This window comes from Stegodyphus dumicola, chromosome 5, assembly GCF_044657685.1.
Source record: "Stegodyphus dumicola isolate Sdum_Otavi_A_Nest chromosome 5, ASM4465768v1".
Lineage (NCBI taxonomy): Eukaryota > Metazoa > Arthropoda > Arachnida > Araneae > Eresidae > Stegodyphus > Stegodyphus dumicola.
In genome coordinates, this window is record NC_140772.1 from 37,048,127 (window position 1) to 37,071,337 (window position 23,211).

The 23,211-nt window shown below is 31.6% G+C and overlaps 1 protein-coding gene across 4 annotated transcripts in view; it reads right to left on the reverse strand.

Annotated features, from left to right (window-relative positions):
• LOC118192240 (methionine aminopeptidase 1D, mitochondrial) overlaps positions 1-23,211 on the reverse strand; it is a 59,134-nt gene that overhangs the window by 7,064 nt on the left and 28,859 nt on the right. For 3 of the 4 annotated variants that reach the window (XM_035363153.2, XM_035363154.2, XM_035363155.2), the window contains 2 exons: positions 17,967-18,064; positions 3,528-3,575 (listed from right to left, as the gene is read on the reverse strand). In XM_035363153.2, the coding sequence (XP_035219044.1) occupies positions 3,528-3,575; positions 17,967-18,064 (146 nt within the window). The remainder of the gene's footprint in view (positions 1-3,527; positions 3,576-17,966; positions 18,065-23,211) is intronic. The other variant, XM_035363156.2, reaches the window with a different exon arrangement.

The following is a 23,211-nucleotide window of genomic DNA, read 5'->3' on the forward strand; positions in this document are numbered from 1 at the left end:
TCATGATGTAAACACAATGAAAGATTTTCTTCTCTCAGTGATAGAAGGTCAAGCAAGAAAAAGCAGAAAAGAAAACTAAAATCCCCAGTTCAAATAAAAACTAAAAACCTGTTCGTACAACCAGAAAAGAGACTAAAAAATATAAGTCACACGCCAAAGAGAACGAGCAGGAGAAGATGTGCATATTGCAGCACATTGAAAGAAGAACGACGAACATTTTGGATGTGTGAAACATGTGAAGTGCCTCTATGCTTACAAAAGAATGAAACATGTTTTTCAAAGTTTCATGAAAAATGACTTTTTTTCAGTTTTAATCATATATAAATGTTTGTGAATCAAGTGCCAATTTCAATATTTTATTTAGTATCATATGTATGTGTATCAAATTTTAATCTTAAAATAATATTCAAGAAAATATTTTCTTTTGTTCCTAAAAATATTAAATATATATGCAAAATGTGCATATGCAAAATTTTACAAGTCATGCATATATGCAATATGTACAAAATGCATTTTAGTGTGTTTATTATGAATGTTTTAGAATGCATGCTTTATTTTGTTTATTCATTCCACATATGATTTTTTTTTCCTGCTATACACCAATATGCTATAAGACATGTGCTAGTTGCATGGTGGGACAAACGGTATCCCACCTTCCCCCGTAAAAAATAAAAGCGCAGAATTTTTTTGAAGCCTTAAAGACACTTAAGTAAGTCCATCTCACTTATTCTAAGGCATTTTTTTAAAGATTAAAATATATTTTAAATATGCGTGTCGCAAAGGGTTAATGGAGCTTCAACTGGTCATTTGACACAACTCAACCACTATCATTATTTCCAGCAAATGGATTCCCAAGATACATTCTTGAAGAATAATATTTGTAAACTATTATGAGACAGTGCCAGTATGTTTTGCCAAAATATAATTTTGCATTAAAACAATTTATTGTATTCCATTATTCCAGAACTTATAAGAATCTAATAGATGTTAAGGCCAAACTGTTAACTTAAACATAGAATAATAAGCAAGTCATGTCAACAAAGTACCAAAATAAGGATACTGCAACATTCTAAAGTAAGACTCATTCAATCAATATCTTTTACAATTTGTGTCAGTCACTGGCTGAATGACTAATGCTGTGAAACACTAGTAGTTCTCTATGGTTTATAATCTAGTTCAGTGGATAGGTTCCCTGCTCATGGTTTTAATAGTTTTCCCTAGTGCTAAAATTAATAAGAGCCAGCATGCTTAGAAAGTTCTCTCTAAAAGTACTCCTTGGAGTACTTTGTCATCATCAGAATAATCCAAACCACCATAAAATATAATAATGACTAACTCTCCCTCTAGAAAAGTGTAAAGACTCATGTGAAAATGCTCCTGTAGTGATACATTTATACATTAATAATTTTAAAACTATGCTGCCCTGATTAATGGTATTTCTGCACCCATGCAAATTTTTTACATACACAGATACCAATAATTATACTTTTCTGGCTAGTCAACTTACTTTAGTCCTACTATATTATTTTCTTTATAACTGCATCAGACATATTTATCTATTATGGAATATATACAGAGGAACTTTGGTAATGAAGACCTTGGATTGCAAACAAATTTTTAAAATGAAAAGTGTCTTTAATGATGTCTTGAGATACAAACAAGTAAGCCAGCAATAAGTGGTATGCCAAAATATAGTCAATGCAATGGAGGAAATGTTTTCAGAAGAAAACAGAAGGGAAGATGTTTCTAGCTATTTCCTAATTTGTGCAAAATGGGGTAAGGTGCAAAGGTTCGAAGAACATTATGAAACTGATAAAGCAGTAGTAACACAGAAATATTTGCAATGACAATGTCATGTCTTGCTTTAGGTGCATTTAAAAACACAGACAAGCAAATCACACTGAACTAAGGGCAGAAAGCTCAGTGATTCTCCAGTAGAGGCAAGTGATATTTAAAAAAAAAAAAAAAAGAGAGAGAGAGAGAGAGAGAGAGAAAACCAGAAAGGCAGCAGCTATCAGATACTTTACAGAAAAGGATTTCTCTTTCAAACTATAACATTTTATACCTTTGACCTTTTTCACCATTTTCTGCTTATGTTATCAACTTCCCTTGACAGAGATATGGTAAAATTTGATTCAAGTTTTCCAATCTTTTATGTTTAGTATTGCATTAAAAATTATGTATAAGTTAATACTGCATATGTATTAGATTTAATTTATTCCACTGATTTTGCATTATGAACTTACAAACAAAGTACTCTTTTCTAAGCAATCATCTAGGATCAATTCATTTTACTTTCATTCGTAAGAGGAAAATTGCTTTGGTTTACAAATATTCCAAATGATGAACTACCTTCAAGTATGAACTCAGTTTGCAAACTAAGATTTCATTGTATCTGGAAAAATCATATTCAGTATAAAATTAGGTTTATTTATCTGACATTAAATGTCTTCCATACTAATGCTCAGTATGATTTTATCTAAATTTTTTAAGTATATGCTATCTCAATTCCTGATCCTAAGTTTAGAGATCCAGAGCTTTGAGAAGCAGATAACTATTTTGACATATCATCTATTAGAGATATGGGACTGGGGAGAGATTTATTCCATTCTACTAGTACATCTATGTAGAAACAGACAGTGCTGAAATGATCCCACATCCAAAGCAATTTAACTATGCAAATATAACATAAACTATGCAAACAGTTCTAATAATCTATGCAAATATAACATATAAAAGCCATAGAAATACAGTCTTCATATGCAGTTTACAGTATGATATATGGATTTGCATCACATGTATAACTACAGTTAACTTTTATAATGTTTTACAGGAACTCTATGAACAACAGAACATATTTAAAGGACTAGAAAATAGATATTTTGAACTCGAGAACTTTACAGTATTAAAAGGATAAAATTGTCATTTATTTTTTGAGAGAAAGAGAGCCACAAAAATCCATGAAATAAGTTTAAAAATCTCAGATATAACTGGACAATAATTAAAAAATAATTTACTATATATAATAGCTTTAAAACAATTTACAGAAAAATATAACTTGAAGTATTACTAACTAAACTGCATGAGTATAAAGTCAGAAACTCAAAAAACATCTGTTAAGTGTACCTTCAACATTATAAGCTTTTCACATTAGAAATATTTACATTAGAGCAATAGAAACTTTTTAACCGATGGCATTACAAAAGGTGCATAGTTAAAATAAAGCAAATGAGAAAGCCATCAAAGCAGGTACCTGTTTGAATTCCAAACAAGTATTGCTTTTTTGGTTTTTGATATAGAATGACTAATTCATATTTTCTTCAAAGGTCTCTTTAAAAATACAGCTAGCTTATTTAAGCTCAGTTTAGAAAAGCATTATTATTAAAAATTACTGACTGTTAGTTTTGCTTATTTATATTACAACTAGATTTTTAGAACCAGTACTAGACTATTATTCTAACTAAATCTACTAGTTTAAAATATTTTATGAAGTATATTAAGCTAAACAGCATTCATAAAAATATTACCTATAGTAAATATCATTCCTTTGGACATTATACCTTGTTCTTCATTTTCTAAAATAAACATATTAAGAAAGTTAAATATAAGGTGATAGACAATACAGTTGAAATGCAAAGCAGCAACAAATACTTTTTCCTACAAAATATGCTATCTCAAGGCAGCATGCAAAGGTATATTAAGCTAATCCATATTTAGGATGCATTAAAAGTACCTATTTCTTAGAGCTAAGCCATAAGTCTAAGAAATATGTACTTATACTTTCTTAACATTAAGAAAAGTGCACAAAGAATGTTCATGTAATAAAAATTACATGAATACAAAATATGTCTGTTTATGAAAACAGGATAATGCAATCTCAGATTAACAGCCAATATTAAAATTGGTGTGCTTCAGATTCAATCATATCGTTTCAAAATAATTTGAAAATATAAAGTAAATATCTTCAGCGAGTGTTAAAATAATAATACTAAAATTTCCCCAAAATATTGAAATATATAAATTTTCCACTGAAATAATAAAACACAGTTGAATTGAGTCAAAAGATATTTATAATGACTTTATAATTTTACTGAATTTAGTTTAATTTGCATAACTTTCAAAAACAATATTAAATTATTTACAATAATAGTAATAATAACAATAATATGTTTATTAATTTAATAGTATTATTAATTAGAAAATTCTAAAGTACGTAGCGTATTCGGAAACTAAGTACCGTTTCATTCTAGCGCCGTTGCAGTGCTGTGGTAGGCGTCCCGTGCATGCACACTAGTCTTTCTTGTTTACTGACTTTCAATTGTCGCCATTTTGGTTGCTCTGTGTTGTGTTTTCAGTTTGCTGTGCACATTCAAAATGTTTAAGACAATTAGTTCTCCCGCTGACTGCGAGATTCGTGCCGTGATTAAATTTTTTAACGCAAGGAATGTTAAACCGGCCGAAATTTATCGTCAAGTGACAGAAGTTTACGGTGAATATGCGATAAGTGATGGAATAGTGAGAAAGTGGATAAGAATGTTTAATGCAGGTCGAACAAATGTCCACGCCGAGGCTCGGAGTGGCCGGCCTTCTGTTGTCACCGATGATTTGGTAAGGAAAGTTGATGAAGCAATTCATGAGAGCAGACGCTTCACAATGAAAACTCTTTCAGAGGCATTTACACAAATTTCACGTACTGTTTTGTTCGAAATTGTGTCTGACCGCTTGAATTATCGCAAACTGTGTTCCCGATGGGTTCCAAAAATGCTCACTGATGTTCACTAAACAAAGCGACTTGGTAGTGCCCTGACATTTTTCACGTGGTACAGTGATGAGGGAGAAAACTTTTTAAACCAAATTGTGACAGGTGATGAAACTTGGGTGTGTCATTTCACACCAGAATCGAAACAACAATCGATGGAGTGGAGACACACTCATTCTCCGAAAAAACAAAAGTTCAAAGTGACAATGTCATCACAAAAAATCATGTGCACTGTCTTCTGGGATAGGAAAGGCGTTTTGCTTACTGAATTTCTTCCCAGAGGTGAAACCATTAATGCGGCACGATATTGTGAGACTTTAACAAAACTAAGGCATGCCATTCAAAACAAACGAAGAGGAATGCTCAGTAAAGGAATTGTGTTGCTCCATGACAATGCTCGGCCCCATACTGCTGGTGTCACTCAATCGTTAATTCGACAGTTTCATTGGGAGCAGTTTGATCACCCACCGTACAGCCCGGACTTGGCGCCGTCCAACTATCACTTGTTCCTGCACATGAAGCACGAGCATGGTGGCAAGCACTTTGGATCTGACAATGACACAAAAAATGCTGTGGAGTCATGGTTATTGAAACTGGCGGGAAGTATCTTTGACGATGGTATACAAAAACTGGTCACCCGCTAAAGCCCCGTTCACAAGAGCAGATTCGACCGGTAGCAAAAACCGGTTCTTCCAACGTGTCCCGTTCACATGGGACAAGCATTAACTGCCTCGCCAAATTGGAGGTAGAACTTGGTTGAATGTTCCTTACCTCTCGGGAGCAGGGCAAATGGGGAGATTTCCCGTACGATACTGCGCGGTTGACTTAATTTTAGTTACTACTCGCTGGACTGTCAGCGAAACAATCGCGCTGATAGATGTCTGGGGATGTGATAGCATACCCCCAAAAATTAGAACTGTACAAGATACGAAAATTATAGACAAATACAGACAAGATTATCCGACGTTATTCCAGAAATGTCGTTCAAATTAAAACTAAAGTTAAGACAAGTGCATATCAGCTTCAACGCGACAAGGGACTCGGTATGTTTTGAATGATTTTTTTTTAATTAAGCATTTTCATCTACTTTTTATGAATATTATTAAATTGTTTTGTGAGACAAAATAATTTTAAGCTGGAAAAAAGTTTTTGCTAGTAATTTTTTTTAATTTAAAGTTTTGAAGAAAAATTTTACAATTAAAATGCCTTTCTTCTCCTACAATTTTCAATGTCTCCCCCCAGTTTTTTTATTGTATTTATTAGAGTGTTCTTAATAACTTGAAGGAATGATTTTGTAATTAATGAATTAGTTTCTGAGAAAAAAAATAAAAATACACTTTTATCTAAAATCTTTAAAACAAATATGATCTCAGTCACGTTTTCATTTCAAATAATTTTTCCTTTCAGTATTTTGCAAAATCCATCCTTGTTTCTATAAAGTATATAATTTTCAATGAGCAGTAAAAATAATAAAAAATTTAGTCCATACCTGTATATGTTTTAGGATTTAAGTAAAAGGATTTATTGAAAAAAATGCAAAAGGTTTCTCAGTTTGCATTTGCAGTTTAAAGAATACAAACTGTCTAAATAGACATTTAATCATTTCAAATCTTTAAAATTTTATTACTGAATTTCAATACATGCATATGTATATAAATCAAACCTAGAGCTATTTATTCAACATAAATTACAAACCTTTTTTTAAAAACCTTATGTGGCCAGAAATTGCAAAAACTCATAAAATGCAAACAGAATTTTTTTTAACCTGTTTTTGTTTTGTAAAACACGTTGAAAACAATTTTAATACATTTAATTAATTATAATATTGCTGTGTGTGTAATAGATTGATAATAATTTGTAAATGATTGTCATTGCACTCAAATCCGATGACAGCTTAATTAAATTTATTTTATCAACATAAACACTCCAAAGTTCTGGAATTTTTCACAGAAATATTCGTACAAGTGTTTAGAATATCACTAAGTATAATCAGTAGTTATGCTTCAATCTAATAAGAATGATAAACACAACGGAATGCAAAACGCATCTTAAGAGAAAGTTAACTCAGAAATATCTCCGATTTCACCCTGAACTAACAACTGGCAACAATAACAACATATATAGCATAAATAATGTCATAAAAATAGTGTGGTATAATGAGATTATTACTTTGAAACCGATGTTTCGAATTGATGTCCAAGAAGAACCAATATTTCCCATTCTGCTTCATTGCATATCTTTCAAAAAAGTAAAAAAATCATCCAATTTCCTTTATCATTTTTTTAAATGCGAAAAGTTTGTTTTATAAGCTGTGAAAATGTCGGAAGATTGTAACCGATATATTTTTAGATATGAAATTTTAAAATTAATGGGCATCAAAATGTCTAAAAATATGAACGATTTTCAAAAATTCTCCCAAAATATTTTTAAAAAAAATTACGCTAAAAATTTCATTTAATTTTTTTTCCTCCACAGTGTGTTATGGGGCAAACTAAAATATTCTGAGATTCTCAGTTTATTTGTTAATATTTGCAAAAAGTCGTTTCAACTTTAAGTTTGAAAAAAAATCTAATCCTCTAAAAATCAAAAGTGTGACACCACATCCACAAGCAGTGTATGTACAAAGTTAGTTCTATATCTTATCGGGAAGCAGCTTAAAAATCCATGACCATCTTTTAACCATAGTGACAAGCACCAAGAGTGAACTAAGTAACAGCTTATAAAATAATAATAATAATAATTAAAAAGCATATATTTTTCAGGAACCATTATGAAAGTTCAGGTACCAGTTGCGAAAGTACAGATTACAAAATTAGGAACAGTAAACAACGTTAAAAATGTGTAAACAGTATTAGAAATCTGCCAATTTGGAGATGTGATTGTTCACAGAGGTTTAGGTGTAAAGGGGAAGGAAGACGGTGGTCTTCTGAACGGGTCCTAAAGACGAAACTCTTTCATGTCTCCTTTTTCTCCTCTTGCTAACGACAGCTGTGCGAAGGAGCGTTGCATGTGAACAGGGCTTATGACAAGTGTTTGATCATTGGCGGAAACTATGTTGAAAAATAGTTTAAGACATGTATTTTCATGTAAAAATTCAAAAAAAAAATTGCTTTACTATTTTTTTTTTTTTTTTTCCAAAACGGTACTTAGTTTCCAAATATGCCTCGTATATGAATTAGTTCTTACAAATTACATTATGTAAAGTTATTCAATTTTACATTTTACTTTAGAACTATTAGTTATATGAACTAGACTGGTAAATTCTATATAATTATGCAGACTGCAAACAATTATTTGATACTAAAGTATGGCAAAGCAGACTGGAAATATTTTTTGCCAATTACAAGAATGCAAATGTTCATAAAAAATTTTAATTAGCTATACTTGTTACCTGTGAAATATATGTATTACAGATTATTTCAGTGATAGCATTAAAATATATAAAAACATATCTTCACTGTTTTTATATTGCGCAAATTAGATAAGCTAGATAAAGTTTTAATTTGCAAAGTAAAACAGATAATTTATACCTCATCTAATGGTAAACACCTGAAATATATCAAGTCAAAGACTAAGTTATAGATACTAATTCAGAAGTCAAACAACAAAAATCAGCGTTAATTTACAAAATTTTCACAGGACTAGTTTCGATGGTTTTACAGAACCATCATCTTCAGCTGCAAAACCGCAAATGAGCAAGATAGGAAATAATATTTAGATAAGATAAGAAAGCCTGGACAAGAATAAGCGAGTGGCGCCATCTGTTGGCGAAACCAGAACTAAAACATAATTTCTCTAAAAGCCGAAGGCAAATTTGGATTGGAATTAGGATCGTTAACTAGAACAGAAAGATTTTTATGAATGTGAAATGCCTCTAGAAAATCCAGTTCTCCAATGGAAGATGTTTTTTGAATAATTTTGGCAGCAGAAAAATTGAAAGTGTGATTTTTGGACCAACAATGTTGAGCAACAGAAGACTTCTGTGTTTCCTTTTTTCTAACATATGCCTCATGTTCTTTGACGCGAAATTTTAAGGCTCTCTTAGTTTGGCCAATGTAAATTAAACCGCACTGGCAAGGAATCCTATAAATACCCCAGGAATTCATATCCGGAATGGGGTCCTTGAACATAGAAGTTGGAATTTTATTGATGGGAGAGTAAACAACCCGAAAGTTAAATTTCTGCAAAATATGTGCAACTTTATAGCTAATTGATGGAAAGAAGGGAATGACAACAGAATTTTTATAATCTCCTAAAATAAGAGTGTGGCTTTTAGTGTGTTGAGATGAGAATTTTTTAACTGCTTGATTAATAATGTTGGGTGAAAAGCCCCTGTCAATAGCTATTGCTTTTAAATAATTTAGTTCTTCATCAAGGGCTAGTTTGGAGGAGCAAACTTGAAGAGCACGGAAAACATAGGAATAAAATGAAGCTAACTTTTGTTTAGTCGGATGACATGATTTAAAGTGTGGTGGAAGGCAAACCGATGAAGGTTTACGGTAAACTGTAGTACTGAAGTTGGATGTGTTACGTGTGACCAGAATGTCGAGAAACGGAAGAGAATTGCAAGTCTCAAGTTCAAAAGTGAACTGAATAGCAGGATCAATAGAATTCATTGTTGAAAGAACTCTATTTAAATCATCTTTATTACCTTCAAACAGGGTAAAAGTATCGTCTACGTAGCGGAACCATGCCGGGAAGTTTAAAGTTTCAAACAATTTTGATTCATAATAATGCATGTAGATATCAGCCAGGATGGGACTGAGGGGGCTTCCCATGGCTAATCCCTCAGTTTGCTTGTAATATTTATTTTGGAAAACAAAATGTGTTTGTTTGTAACTGGAAAAACATGGAAAACTTGCCTGCGCAGCAGAATCAGAAGCTGGTTCGGCTGCTGAAGATTTAAAGAATTGCCGTGAATTCAATTATAGACTTTTTGTAATAGACAAAAGAACTGGGATAAAATTTTTGATTGACAGTGGCGCAGATGTAAGTTTAATTCTAGCCACTTGAAATGACAAGGTAAGTAGCGATTTTAAACTTTATGCTGCAAATGGTACTGAAATTCTGTGTTTTAGACATAAAATTTTAACTCTTGATTTGGGACTTTATGCGCAGCGGAATCAGAATTAGCAGCCGGTTCAGCTGCTGAAGATTTAAAGAATTGCCGTGAATTCAATTATGGACTTTTTATAATAGACAAAAAAACTGGGATAAAATTTTTGATTGACAGTGGTGAAGATGTAAGTTTAATTCTAGCCACTTGGAATGACAAAGTAAGTAGCGATTTTAAACTTTATGCTGCAAATGAACTGAATTCTGAATAATTTCACTTCTGTGTTTTTACTGAATAACTGAAATTCTGTGTTTTACTGAAATTCTGTGTTTTAGGCATAAAATTTTAACTCTTGATTTGGGACTTCGCCATAATTTTCAATGGCCATTTATCATAGCCAAAGTCAGTAAAGGCATTTTGGGTACAGAGTTTCTTAATCGGTTTAATTTATTGATTGATATTAAAAACAAAAAGTTAATTGATGGTGTAACTAAACTCAGCATTGTTGGTGAAATTGCATCATCAGCCAGTGAATGAATGATAAGCACCTTAAACAAAAATAATAGATTTTCTAACATTTTCGCACAATTTCCAGAAATCACAAAACCTGATTTACTAATTTCTACAACAAAACATAATGTTGAACATAACATACCTACTAATGCCAAACCAATTTTTTCAAAAGTGAGACAATTAGATCCTAGAAGATTACAAATAGCCAAACAATAATTCAGCTTTATGCTTGAAAATAATATTATATGGCCATCCAAATCACCATGGGCAAGCCCACTTCATTTAGTCCAGAAAAAAGACGGTACTCTGAGAGCATACGAAGATTATCGGCGCTTAAATGATCTCACAATATCAGATCGCTACCCTTTACCCAGAATTGAAGATTTCTATCACGTTTTAAAAGACAAAACAATATTTTCTAAACTTTATTTACTTAAAGCCTATTACCAGATACCAATATCAGAGCAAGATAAACAAAAGACAGCTATAATAACTCCATTTGGACTTTTCAAATTTAATGTGACAAGTTTTGGCTTAAGAAATGCTCCCTCCACTTTTCAAAGATTCATTAACAAAGTTTTCATGGATGTAGATTTTATTTTTCCGTATTTAGACGACATTCTAATTGCGTCGGAAACTGAGGAACAACATACGAAACATCTTACGAAAGTATTTAATAGAATTCAACAGTATGGACTACATCAATCTATCAAATCAGTGATGGGGGATGAACAAATTAGAATTTTTGGGATGTTTGATAACACCAAATGGCTCAAAACCTCTTCCAGAAAAAGTACAAACCATAACAAGTTATAAACTTCCTGAAACTATTCACAAACTTTGTAAATTTTTAGGAATGATTAACTTTTATAGAAGATACTTAAAAGATGCAGCTAATACCCAAGCTTACTAAATGAATACTTGAAAGGTTCAACAAAAAAAGATCAAAGGAAAATTCCATGGACAGAAGAAGCAAAGAAGTCTTTTGAAAAATGCAAAGAAGATTTAGCCATTGCTGCTATGTTAACTTTCCTGAATCCAGATCTACCATTAGCTTTATGTACAGATACCTCTAATTTTGAAATTGGATCTGTTCTACAGCAATATGAGAATGGAGATTGGAAACCAATAGCATTTTATTCAAAAAAATTAAATGATACCCAAAAAGCTTATAGCACATATGACCGGGAACCTTTAAGTATCTATCTTTCCATCAAACAATTTAAGCATATGCTAGAAGGACATGAATTTACGATTTTCACAGATCACAAGCCAATTATATTTGCATTTAAACAAAAAAAAATGATAAAGCATCTCCTACGCAATTAAGACATCTCCAGTATATCTCGCAATTTTCGACAAATATAAAATACATAACTGGGAAGTTGTTGCAGACTTGATGTCTAGAATTGAATCAGTTTCGGACATTGATTATGACAAAATTGCGGATGAACAAATCAATAATGAAGAATTAAAAGAATTACTAAATAGTAGTAAAAATTTAAATTTTAAACAATATCCACTACCTTCGGAGAAAATAATCTGGTGTGATATTTCAACTTCAACTATTTGACCGTTTACACCACAACAATTTCAAATAAATGTTTTCCACAAAATACACGACTTGAACCATCCTGGCATCAAATCATCAGTGAAACAAGTAGCATCAAGATTCATTTGGAAGAACATTAAGAAAGATGTTAGAGAATGGGCTAAAATGTGCATTAATTGCCAGAAAAGTGAAATTATTCGCTTCACATTTTTCAAATTTAACTCATTTGAAGAACCTGATGAAAGATTTAGCATAATTCATATCCATATAATTGGACCATACCCACCATCAAATGGAAATAATTATTGCTTAATACGCATTGATCGTTTTACTTGCTGGATGGAAGTTACACCGATAGAAAATATAACTGCAGAAAAAATCACGAAAGCATTTTATGCAAATTGGATTTGTCGTTTTGATGTTCTTTTCAATGTGATCATAGATAGAGGAAATCAGTTCAGATCAGAACTTTTCAGAAGTTTAGATACTAGCTGTGGAATTAAAATGCAAACAACTTCATACCACGCGCAAAGCAATGGGAAAATTGAAAGACTACACAGAACATTAAAAGCAGCCATTAGAGCTCACAATTCAAACAAATGGAGTAAAACTTTACTAACTATACTCCTTGGTATACGCGCATCTCTACGTGATAATGCCAATTGCTCCATCACAGAAATGGTCTATGATAAATCACTGAAGCTACCAGGATAATTCTTTCAAGAGCCCAAAACCAAATTAGAACCAGATACTTTCACCAGTGAACATCAAAAACAAATGGAACAATTAAAAGTCGATGCAAAAGAAAACAGAAATTAGTTTTCCATGAAGATTCAAATTCGTGTTTGCATGTATTTATAAGAGTGGATCGTGTCAAAAAGGCATTAGAACCTCCTTATGAAGGACCTTTTCCTGTCATTGCCAGAAATGACAAATATTATACAGTGAGAATTAACGGAAAAGACATCAATTTCATCAATCGATTAAAACAAGCTTGTTTGTTAGCCTCAGGTGAGGATGATTCTCCAAACCTAACAAATAAAGAAAAACCTAATGTTCCATCAAACAGAGATGAAAAGGGAAAGACTGATGATTTAAAATTTAAAACAACACGTAGTGGGAGAACAATTACTTTTCCAGTCCGTTACCAAGATTACGTGAATATTTAATGTTGTATACTAATTTTTCATATAATGACTCTAACATTTTGTAAATAGTATTTATGTAGTTTATTGTAAGTATTTATGTGAGAACAATAATTTTTCTCCTTGTATTGCAACTATGTTGCTTGGAAGGGGACTAGTGTAACCTCTACAAACCATATATAATCTTTTTTTCGTACAACTTTATGTAGGCTGTGAGTGGCAACAGCAAGAAACAAATAACCATAGAATGATGTCCTTTAAAAAAGAATGTTTTTAAAAAGTGAATAATAAATTGTATTTCTTGCAAAATTAGTAGTGTAAAGTAATTCTTAAAGCAGAAAAATAATGTTTATGATGTAGCAACTGCTACAAGCGTATACAAAGATTTCTTTTAATACAATATTTATTTTAGGTGCACAATTTTCAGAATACCTGAACGATGAAATAGTGACTTGCAGTCTCAACCAAATGTCCCATATGTAGGGATAAATGACTTTTTGTAGCAAACATGTTCTTAGAAAAGGGGGAAGATAAAAGAAAGTCAAAAGCAGTTTGTGGGTTTTCTAGCATTTCCTTTGCTGGGTTCACCCTTTGTATATTAAGATGGGGAATGGAAGAGTTGGCTATTGTTCATTGGTCTCGTGCAACTTGTACCTTGATAAGACTCCCCTTAATTAAATTTTGTGCAGCTAGTACCCTACCACGTTTGTATGAAATAACAACAACAAAAAATACAGACTACACACAGCACTACTTTATTAACTTGCAATTAAAGCCAAAACGGGTTTTATTAATAATAATATAATTAAAAAAATGAATTTTTAAAAGTTATCTTTCTACACATATTTTTTGTTTTTGTATTTTTGTTGCTGATGGTTTTTTTAGCAATATTTGTTATAATGAATTTAATGAACATAAAAATTTTTTGCCACTCTGTTAGTCATATTCCCCAATGCAAGCTCTTGTGGTTAGCACCTTGAGCTAGCAAACTGGAAGATCCTGGTTTGAATACTGGTAAAAGCGGGTTCAGTTTTCATGTTCCCGATTTAAAAAAAAAAAAAAAAAAAAGAATAAAACACTTATGATCTCCACATCAATTCATTATGAACAAGATGGACTGCATTAACATTACAACAACTACATTTCAATGGATAAACAAACATGCCTTCATAGAATAAAATACAGAGGGTGTTTACACATTTTTAGATCACTTTATTCTTGCACTAATATTTTTAGTTGAAATCTATGCAAACAAAAATTAGGTTTTGCACATATTTTTGTGTTTATGTCCGACTAGAAGCACATCATTCAAAATTAATGAATGGGTATTATTCATTTTTAAGAAAACTGGCGAGCTGAATTTTTGTTCCAATGTTTCATTTGCTTCCTTTTGAATTGGAAACTTTCATTAGAAAAAAAAAAAAAAAAAAGACATCAAATAGATTTTGCAGAAATGAGTTTCTGAAATAAAATTGATGGATTTGGATACTTCATGTCAGTTATTTTTCTTAAAAGCATTTCTTTTATCTACTTATTATCTGAAATATATTTGCATATGTAACAATCAAGAGAGACATGCCAAAAAAAACCTCAAAATAATTTTTAATATACTTTCATGAAGATTTATTATGAGTGCGTCACCTACAAAGGTACCCAAGAAGGCCATGAGAAAATTCATGGATTTGGTTTCGTGTTACTATCAGGCAAGTGGCTACAACAAATTTAGTTTTGTGTTTTCAAATACCTAAGCAAAAACAAGTATCAAGATAGGCAGTACTCCCAAGATGCTATATTCTTAATTATAATATCTATAACAATTTTTTTATAATTGGAATGCCTAATAAAGAGGGTGTTTTATACATTCTTAGAACAATTCGGGGTCACGTAATTAATATTCAAAACATAAAGAATATTTTTTTACATGTTCAGTCTGATAGCCTTTTTTCTGGTTTACATCGTGATTTTCATGTTAATAATAGAATAGAATATAGATAAATAATAATAAATAGAAGGGCTTTTCATAAAATTTCCAGAGTATTGATTTCCATTTCGCTTCTACGAGGGTAAGTTGAAAAATAAGTTTTCCCTCTCGACTGTGGTCAGAGTTGTGTATGAATGTCAAAAAATAGAATGAGACATTAAAGATACGACATACCTTTATTTTCCCACATAGGTACCAAGTACATTGAGACATTTGTCATATCGTTTGATAAGCTTCAAAAAGCCCTCCAGGAAAAATCAGGGCTTTGCATATGGAAGAAGCTTTGAACGGCTTGTTTCACTTCAGTATTGCTTTCAAAGCGCCTTCCACCAAGATGTTCCAGGCTGACCCCCATGCGTTGTTCCTTGTGTGTCGAGGTCAATTGTCGGGGCACCCATCGTGCTGACACTTTTCTGTATCGAAGAATGTCATGGATGATGTTTTGAGCTCGCTCATGTGAGATTCCAAGTTCTTCCGCTACTTCACCGATGGTGATCCGCCGGTTCGCTCTAATCATGTCATCCACCTTCCTGACATTTGCATCTGTAGTGGCTGTGTGCATCCGTCCAGCTCTCGGTATGTCCTCCACTTGCTGACGTCCATCACTGAATGTGCGACACCATCTCCGCACCATTTGCTTCGACATCACACCTGGCCCATAGACTTCCACGAGGCGGTTATGAATTTCTGTTCCTGATACTCCACGTGCCCATTCATAGCGGATAACCGCTCTCACTTCCTCCTTTGACCACGAATTCAAAACGCACCTTCTCTCCATACCTACCGGGGCTCAAATGAGAGGCTGGCCTCCGCTTTGCGCAGGCACTGCAACAGCGCTATCTGCTTGATTTGCAGCGACCTCTACCCAATGGTGTATTGGTGACTTGCACGTTTTCCTGCTGTGTCGCCTTTCGCCCATAGCCGTTCAACGCTTCTTCCATATGCAAAGCCCTGATTTTTTCCTGGAGGGCTTTTTGAAGCTTATCAAGCGATATGACAAACGTCTCAATGTACTTGGTACCTATGTGGAAAAATAAAGGTATGTCATATCTTTAATGTCTCATTCTATTTTTTGACTTTCATACACAACTCTGACCACAGTCGACAGGGGAAACTTATTTTTCAACTTACCTACGTATTACTTTCCAGAGTTTGTCAATTATGGTAGATATGCAGAAGACCTATTTTCAAGAGACTAAAGTCACAATTGTCCATAGGTGAGAAATTAAGGACAGGAAATTTTACAAGAATATGTTGAAAAGGTATGTATACAATACCTGTATCAGTCTTTACTCTTTCAGAGAATGCAGTGGAACATTTTGAAGTATACCTTGTTCCTTTGTCTTGATGAAGTTTCACTAGGTCATTCAAAGTCATTAGGATAAAGAAACTTGGTTTTTTTTTCAGTAAATATCAGCTGTAAAACTTTTTTGACAGAACATTGAGTTAATTTTAACACTTCCCCCTTTTTATTTTTAATCTTTCACTGTAAGAGAATACTTTAAAATCATAAACCCTTTACTAAAATTTTCTTTGCATTTCTTTCTCTTCCTTTTCCACAATAAATAGATTTTTGTCGCAGTCACTTACGTAAACCCATGTTTTATAACACACACACGGTTTTATAATATACAACAGTGTATTTCCATGTTTTATAATACACAACAGTGTATTTCCATTTATATCCTGCTAAATACTTTTCATACAAGGTTCTAAAAATTGTTCTGCATAGAACCACATGTCATGGCAAAAGCTGGTGAATATTACGTTTTGTAGCATTTTTAATTTGTAAATCTTAATTTATTATCTTATTTACTGTTGCTACAGATGTATTTAAAGACTTTAACTGATCTGCATTGGTAGATTTTCTCTTGTTACTAACAATTTACGTTAGAAACAGCATGCGCCTTCTTCAGGTATTTGTTTGGAGACTTCTTTCCATGTAGAAATAATGATTGATGATTTTTCCCTTCCAATTAATGATGTTCCTTATTTTAAATTTAGAAATTTTAATATCAAGCCCTTTACAAGACTTTTGAATTGTGGATTAGGAATATTTCTCTTCAGAAAAATATCCTTCATATCCTCCAAACTGCAGCTTGTTTACATGCAACATTTGAAAGAAGAATAAATTTAAAAATAGAAGATGACTCCAAATTTAAAACTACACATACAGAGTTTTACTTGAATATTTAGATGAAATAATTAATTCTTACAAAAATAATGACATAATTCCATCATGTATGAGAGAAGGCAGAAAATGTTAATTATATGTTGTCATTTAAAATGCTGATCTTGCAATGTCTTCCATAAAATACTAAAAATAATTGCTAAGGAAACTAAAAACTATTTTTAATGCGAAATTCTATAAGAACTTTAGTGATTGTTATACTTATTTTTAAAATAAATAAAAACAAATTTATAAAATTGGAAAATAATACAGATTTTACGTGAATGCATGAAAGATTAGATGAAAATTTTGAAAACCATTATTATAACAAAAATTGATTAAGGGAACCATATACTATAAATCATTTTAATACATGAAATTGCAATAAAAAATATACTTTCAAATGAAGATGTGCAATAGCTTACATTCTTTACTTTCTTATGTTAAATATATAATGGGAAAGCATAAGATTTCAACAAATCTCCAAATATCTATATATTTCCTTAATCTGAAATTTCAAAATTTCAACTGCAGAAGTTTCTTGTTTATAGCTTCTCTTAAGACTTCTCAATGTTCTCTTAGATTTCCCAATATTAAAACCCTTAATTGAAATCATTTTTAAGGCCTGAATATAATAACAGCATAAATATTATGATTTGCATAAAAACTGTATTTTAATACTTTACACACAGGTGACTGAAAATTTCTATAGCATCTCATCCTTTCATTGTTAACTTTTTACTTTATATGGAAGAAAGATTAAGAACTGCATAGCTAAGAAAAACTTTACCATAATGTAAAATATTTGGATGACTGTGGAAGGAAGAGCCAATGCCATGACCACAAAATGCTGGTATAACTGAATATCCATAAGAGTTGGCCACAGTACTACAAGACATAAAAAATAAATATCAGTCTTTTTTTTTTTTTTTTTTAATTTTATGGTAAGAATAATAAATAGAATTTACATATACAAGCCAATTAGCTGCTTTGAAAAAAGAAATGTTAATGTATTTTAAATCACAAAGCAGAAACACACGAAACCATACCACAAAAATAAATTCAAAGATTTGTGTGCATTTTTTAAAGAATTTCTGCGTGTTAAATAAAATTTTTCACTCAATATAACACCATATACACACAAAGGGAAAAATTATAAAACTCATATGTATCTATCTATACACACACACAAAACAACAACAACAAAACAAACAAACAAACAAACAAACAAAAGGGCTACTTTCTAAGGGACAAAAAAGCTTAGAAATAAAAATGAAAATCAAAGGAAAAGTTTCAATATATACAAAATTTAGATACGTGCTATGTTGATTCTAGTAGTTCTCCAAGCTTTTATAGCACACAAAAATGAATTCTGAAGAAATGTATATACACCCAAAAACTACTATGTATTTTTAACTATTTAGCCTATGCTTAACTTTGTAAAAACCTAGTTGAATTATGTAATGACTTATTGCTGAGTGTATAAATGACAAAGTCCAGAGAAGTTAAACTCGCCCTTTAATATCTCAAACTAAGAATACATATGGCCCCTTTCTCAGGCTTACAGAAAAGCCTCCACTTAGTTTTCTACTCAAGATAAGAAAATAAGAAACTAATCTAATGCTAAACTTAACTGAACTTAGCCAGAGCTGCACAAAATTATCTAATGCAGTTGGCCTTTAATTAAATTAATAGACAAATATCAGCAGGCACGTACAATATAGCCAAGCAGAGTTAGCTTTAACAATGAAGCAGCCTGACAGCAAACTTGCGTCACTAAAGACTCCTAAGCTCTTCAGCTGAAGTAAGAGAAACCTTCCTTTCAATGCTCTTTCTATCTCATTTGCATGTAAAGCGATACTAAAACGTATTCTGGTAAGGAATAGCAGGTGCAAAAAGAGAATAGAGAGTAAAGCATGTTTAAAAATTAAAATAACTCTTAGAAACTTAAAATAGCCTCTACATCTAAAAGAATAAAAAAAAAAAAAAAAAAAAAAGAGTAATATAAAGAATTATATACAGAATATTAAAGAAATGTATATGCATATAAAGAAATCTGCATAGAGATAAAATTCTACCAATTGTGACGATTGTTGTCATTAATTTCTTCAAATTAAAGGATGAAATCTAACAGAAATTCAGATATAAAAACAGAAATAAATAAGACATTCAGCAGTAAAATTAAACTAATGATGAACAAGGGTAAAAAAATAAAATGCCTAAATAATTAAATGAAATATATTAAAAGTTGAGTAAATTAGTGAGAGTAAGGATCAAATAAAAATAAATACAGTGAAACCTCCTTACAACAATATTTTAGGGACCAAATAAATATATTGTTGTAGAGAGGCATATTGTTATATCCAGGGCCCACATATTTTGAGCATTTAATAAGAGTTTTTTTTATTATTATTATTAGTGTTTACTTTTTCTTTTAAGTCTATATTTAGAAGAAATTAATTTGTAAAATACTAATAATAGTGGTTTAAATACTAAAAAAAATAAAAAAATAAGATAAATTCAGAAAATAAGCACAGAAATATTCACATACCTGAAAACACTTTTTATTGAAAATAATCCAATATTTTTGTTTGTTTATTGATTTTTTTAACTGTTAAGTTCACCATTGAGTCTAGTGCACGAAAATGTTCTTCATTTGTCAACAGAAGGCTTGAAAAAAATGTCCGTAGAGAATTCACAGATCGAAGAGCTTCCTGAGATGACAATAAGGACTGCGATGGACCTGTATTATCATCATCATCAATATCATCATCGTTTCCTATCTCATCAGTAATTTCAGAGAGAATATCTTCATCAGTAACTCCTGCAAAAACCATAAGATCATCATCTGCTGTTAAATAGTCTTCTATACTAATTCCAAACTTTTTACCGCTTGTTTCCTCAAGTTGGGATACGGATTTTTTGATGTGCAAAACACGTTCTTGATCGTCTGAGAGATCATTGTCTATGGAATTTTCATCATTATCAGATTTCTTATATTCCATAACACAAAGACCGGCCTTTTTCCAGCAATTACGAATGGTTTTTTTCTGTTACTTCCCACCAACTTCCAGCAATATTGTCACACGCTTCCTTGACATTTACAGCTTTGAAAGGGTCTTCTACTTTATTTTCAAAGTTTACAAGTATGGAGTCCACCAACCATTTACTGTAATATCCTTTGAAGCACTTAATTATGCCCATATCAAGAGGCTGTAAAATTGAAGTGCAATTGGTAGGGAAAAAAGCGATTTCGATATTTTGTAGCTTTGGAAATGACGTGTGAGCACCGCAGTTATCTATCAACAAAATGATTTTTTCTTTCTCTTCTTCATTTCATTGTCTAACTTCTGTAACCATTCGGAAAAAAATTTAGATGTCATCCAAGCCTTCTTATTTGCTTTAAACTCCCCGGGAAGACTTTTCACGTTCTTAAAGCACCTTGGCTTCAATGATTTACCAATGACAAGAGGTTCTATTCTATGCGTTCCTGTGCTATTTGTACACAGAACAGTCAGTCTCTGCTTTGATTTCTTCCCTCCATAACACTTTTCACCCTTGAATGCCAATGTTCGATCGGGTAGGAGTTGGAAAAACAGCCCAGCTTCATCTGCATTATAAATGTCTTCTGGAGCATACTTTTCCAAGATTTCTTTCATCTTGTTTTGCCGCCATTCATTTGTGTCGTTTATCGGGGCTGACTTTTTCTCTTCGTGAACTTCTTGGAAAGTTATTCCGGTTGATCTTTACATTATGGTAACTTGGTCATTTTTTGGCGACCAACTCTCCTACAGCAACCCTCTATTTTTTTTTCCCGCCGCCATTTTGTCTTCACGAAGTAAAGACATGTTTCTTTTCTTTTTATCTACTGAACACTTCTTCCAACAATCTACTAGCTGAATTACACTTATGCTAGAAATTTTATCAAACAAAACTGCTTAATCATGACAAATATTCACTGCAAAATTGGGAAAAAGTGCACAATACCATACTCCTTACGCGTTTTTCAAAATAACACATACACATAAACCAAAACGCAGACACACAGACTTATTTTTACTTAAAAAAACATCCCAGAATTGCACAAAAATGGCATTGTGCACACTCTTCACTATATCCATGTACACTGCTTTTTTCTCATAAATTAGAAAAATTTCACGAAAATACATGACAATTTTCTCAATCTTTAAACCCGGTAAAAAGAACATATATGAAATTACCTGATCGCGAAAAAGTATTTACCCTTTCCAAATATGAACATTTCCACATATAAAATAAATAAAATATCCAAAAACTTTTACCTCCAAATCATCTATTACATTATACACATCACCAACGAATTCATACCGCAAGCATTACAAATACTTAGTATCAAATATTTAAATTATTTCCATGCACATTTACTTCAACTTAAACGTATACCAAATTCCTACAAACATAAAATTCACAAAATAACTATCATTTAATTAAAATATCACTAAACCATGTACACGTCGACTTATTTTTACTTAAAAAAACATCCCAGAATTGCACAAAAATGGCATTGCGCACACCCTTCACTATATCCATGTACACTGCTTTTTTCTCATAAATTAGAAAAATTTCACGAAAATACATGACAATTTTCTCAATCTTTAAACCCGGTAAAAAGAACATATATGAAATTACCTGATCGCGAAAAAGTATTTACCCTTTCCAAATATGAACATTTCCACATATAAAATAAATAAAATATCCAAAAACTTTTACCTCTAAATCATCTATTATATTATAAATGTCACCAACGAATTCATACCGCAACCATTACAAATACTTAGTGTCAGATATTTAAATTATTTCCATGCACGTTTACTTCAACTAAAACGTATACCAAATTCCTACAAACATAAAATTCACAAAATAACTATCATTTAATTAAAATATAATTAAATTCAAAAACACTACTTAAAATATAAATGAGCACATACATTAAATTAATAAAAATTACCTTACAATCCTAATTACTTTAAACTAAATCATTGCTAATAACAATTTTCCCAATAATACCAAATTCCTTTACTTCCACCTTACATTTAGAACAATGCATAAAAAATAATATCCTCAAATAATTAAAAATACTAACTTACCTAATCTTCTTCAGAATCTTGATTACGTGTCCGATAAACTTTTCTTCTTTCTGTTTCAGAATCTTTAAAATCATACTTATATTTCATAGCAAGGTACCAAGTAAAATAAATAACATAATAAAACATCTTTATTTCTATCTCGCACAACCTTAAAGAAACATTTATTACTACCCTTTTCAATACCACTAAATACCCATTTCGAATTCACTTTAGTTACGGCCATGGGATCCAAAAATTAACAAACACTGTTTCACACAACACAGAATAAAGCCAAATACAAAATTTCCAGATTTTTTCCCGATTAAAGAACAGTAATTCGTCCATTAATATCACATGACATATCCCATGATCTCTCATTTCCCTCACACAAAATAATGCGTAATCGGAACTGAGTACTGCTCACATTATTACCAAAGTCTAACTAACCTAATCTTCTTCAGAATCTTGCTTACATGGTGGATACACTTTTATTATGGATTCAATAAAATTATTGAAAGATTTTTTTTCCGAATTTTTCCTCCACACTTCCTCTGCTAAATAAAAAGCAAAATTCTCCTTATCACAATGCCTCGGAATGGTGCTTTTTATACCACTCCACGTGCCCTCTATTGTATTGGTATGTGCACCTGTTTCCGGATCTTTAAAATAATATTTGTGGTTCACAGCAAGATGCTTAAAACCTTCATCTTCCAAACATTCATATGATTTCCAGCAATCTGAAATACTTATAGTACCCGGTAGAATATATTCTTTTATAAAACTCAATAAACAATCTTCACTTCTATCTCGCACAACCTTAAAAAAACATTTATTACTACCCCTTTCAATCCCACCAAACACCCATTTTCCTTCCACTCTCCTACCTCTCTGATACTTCCACTTCCCAAACTTACTCTCATCAATTTCCAC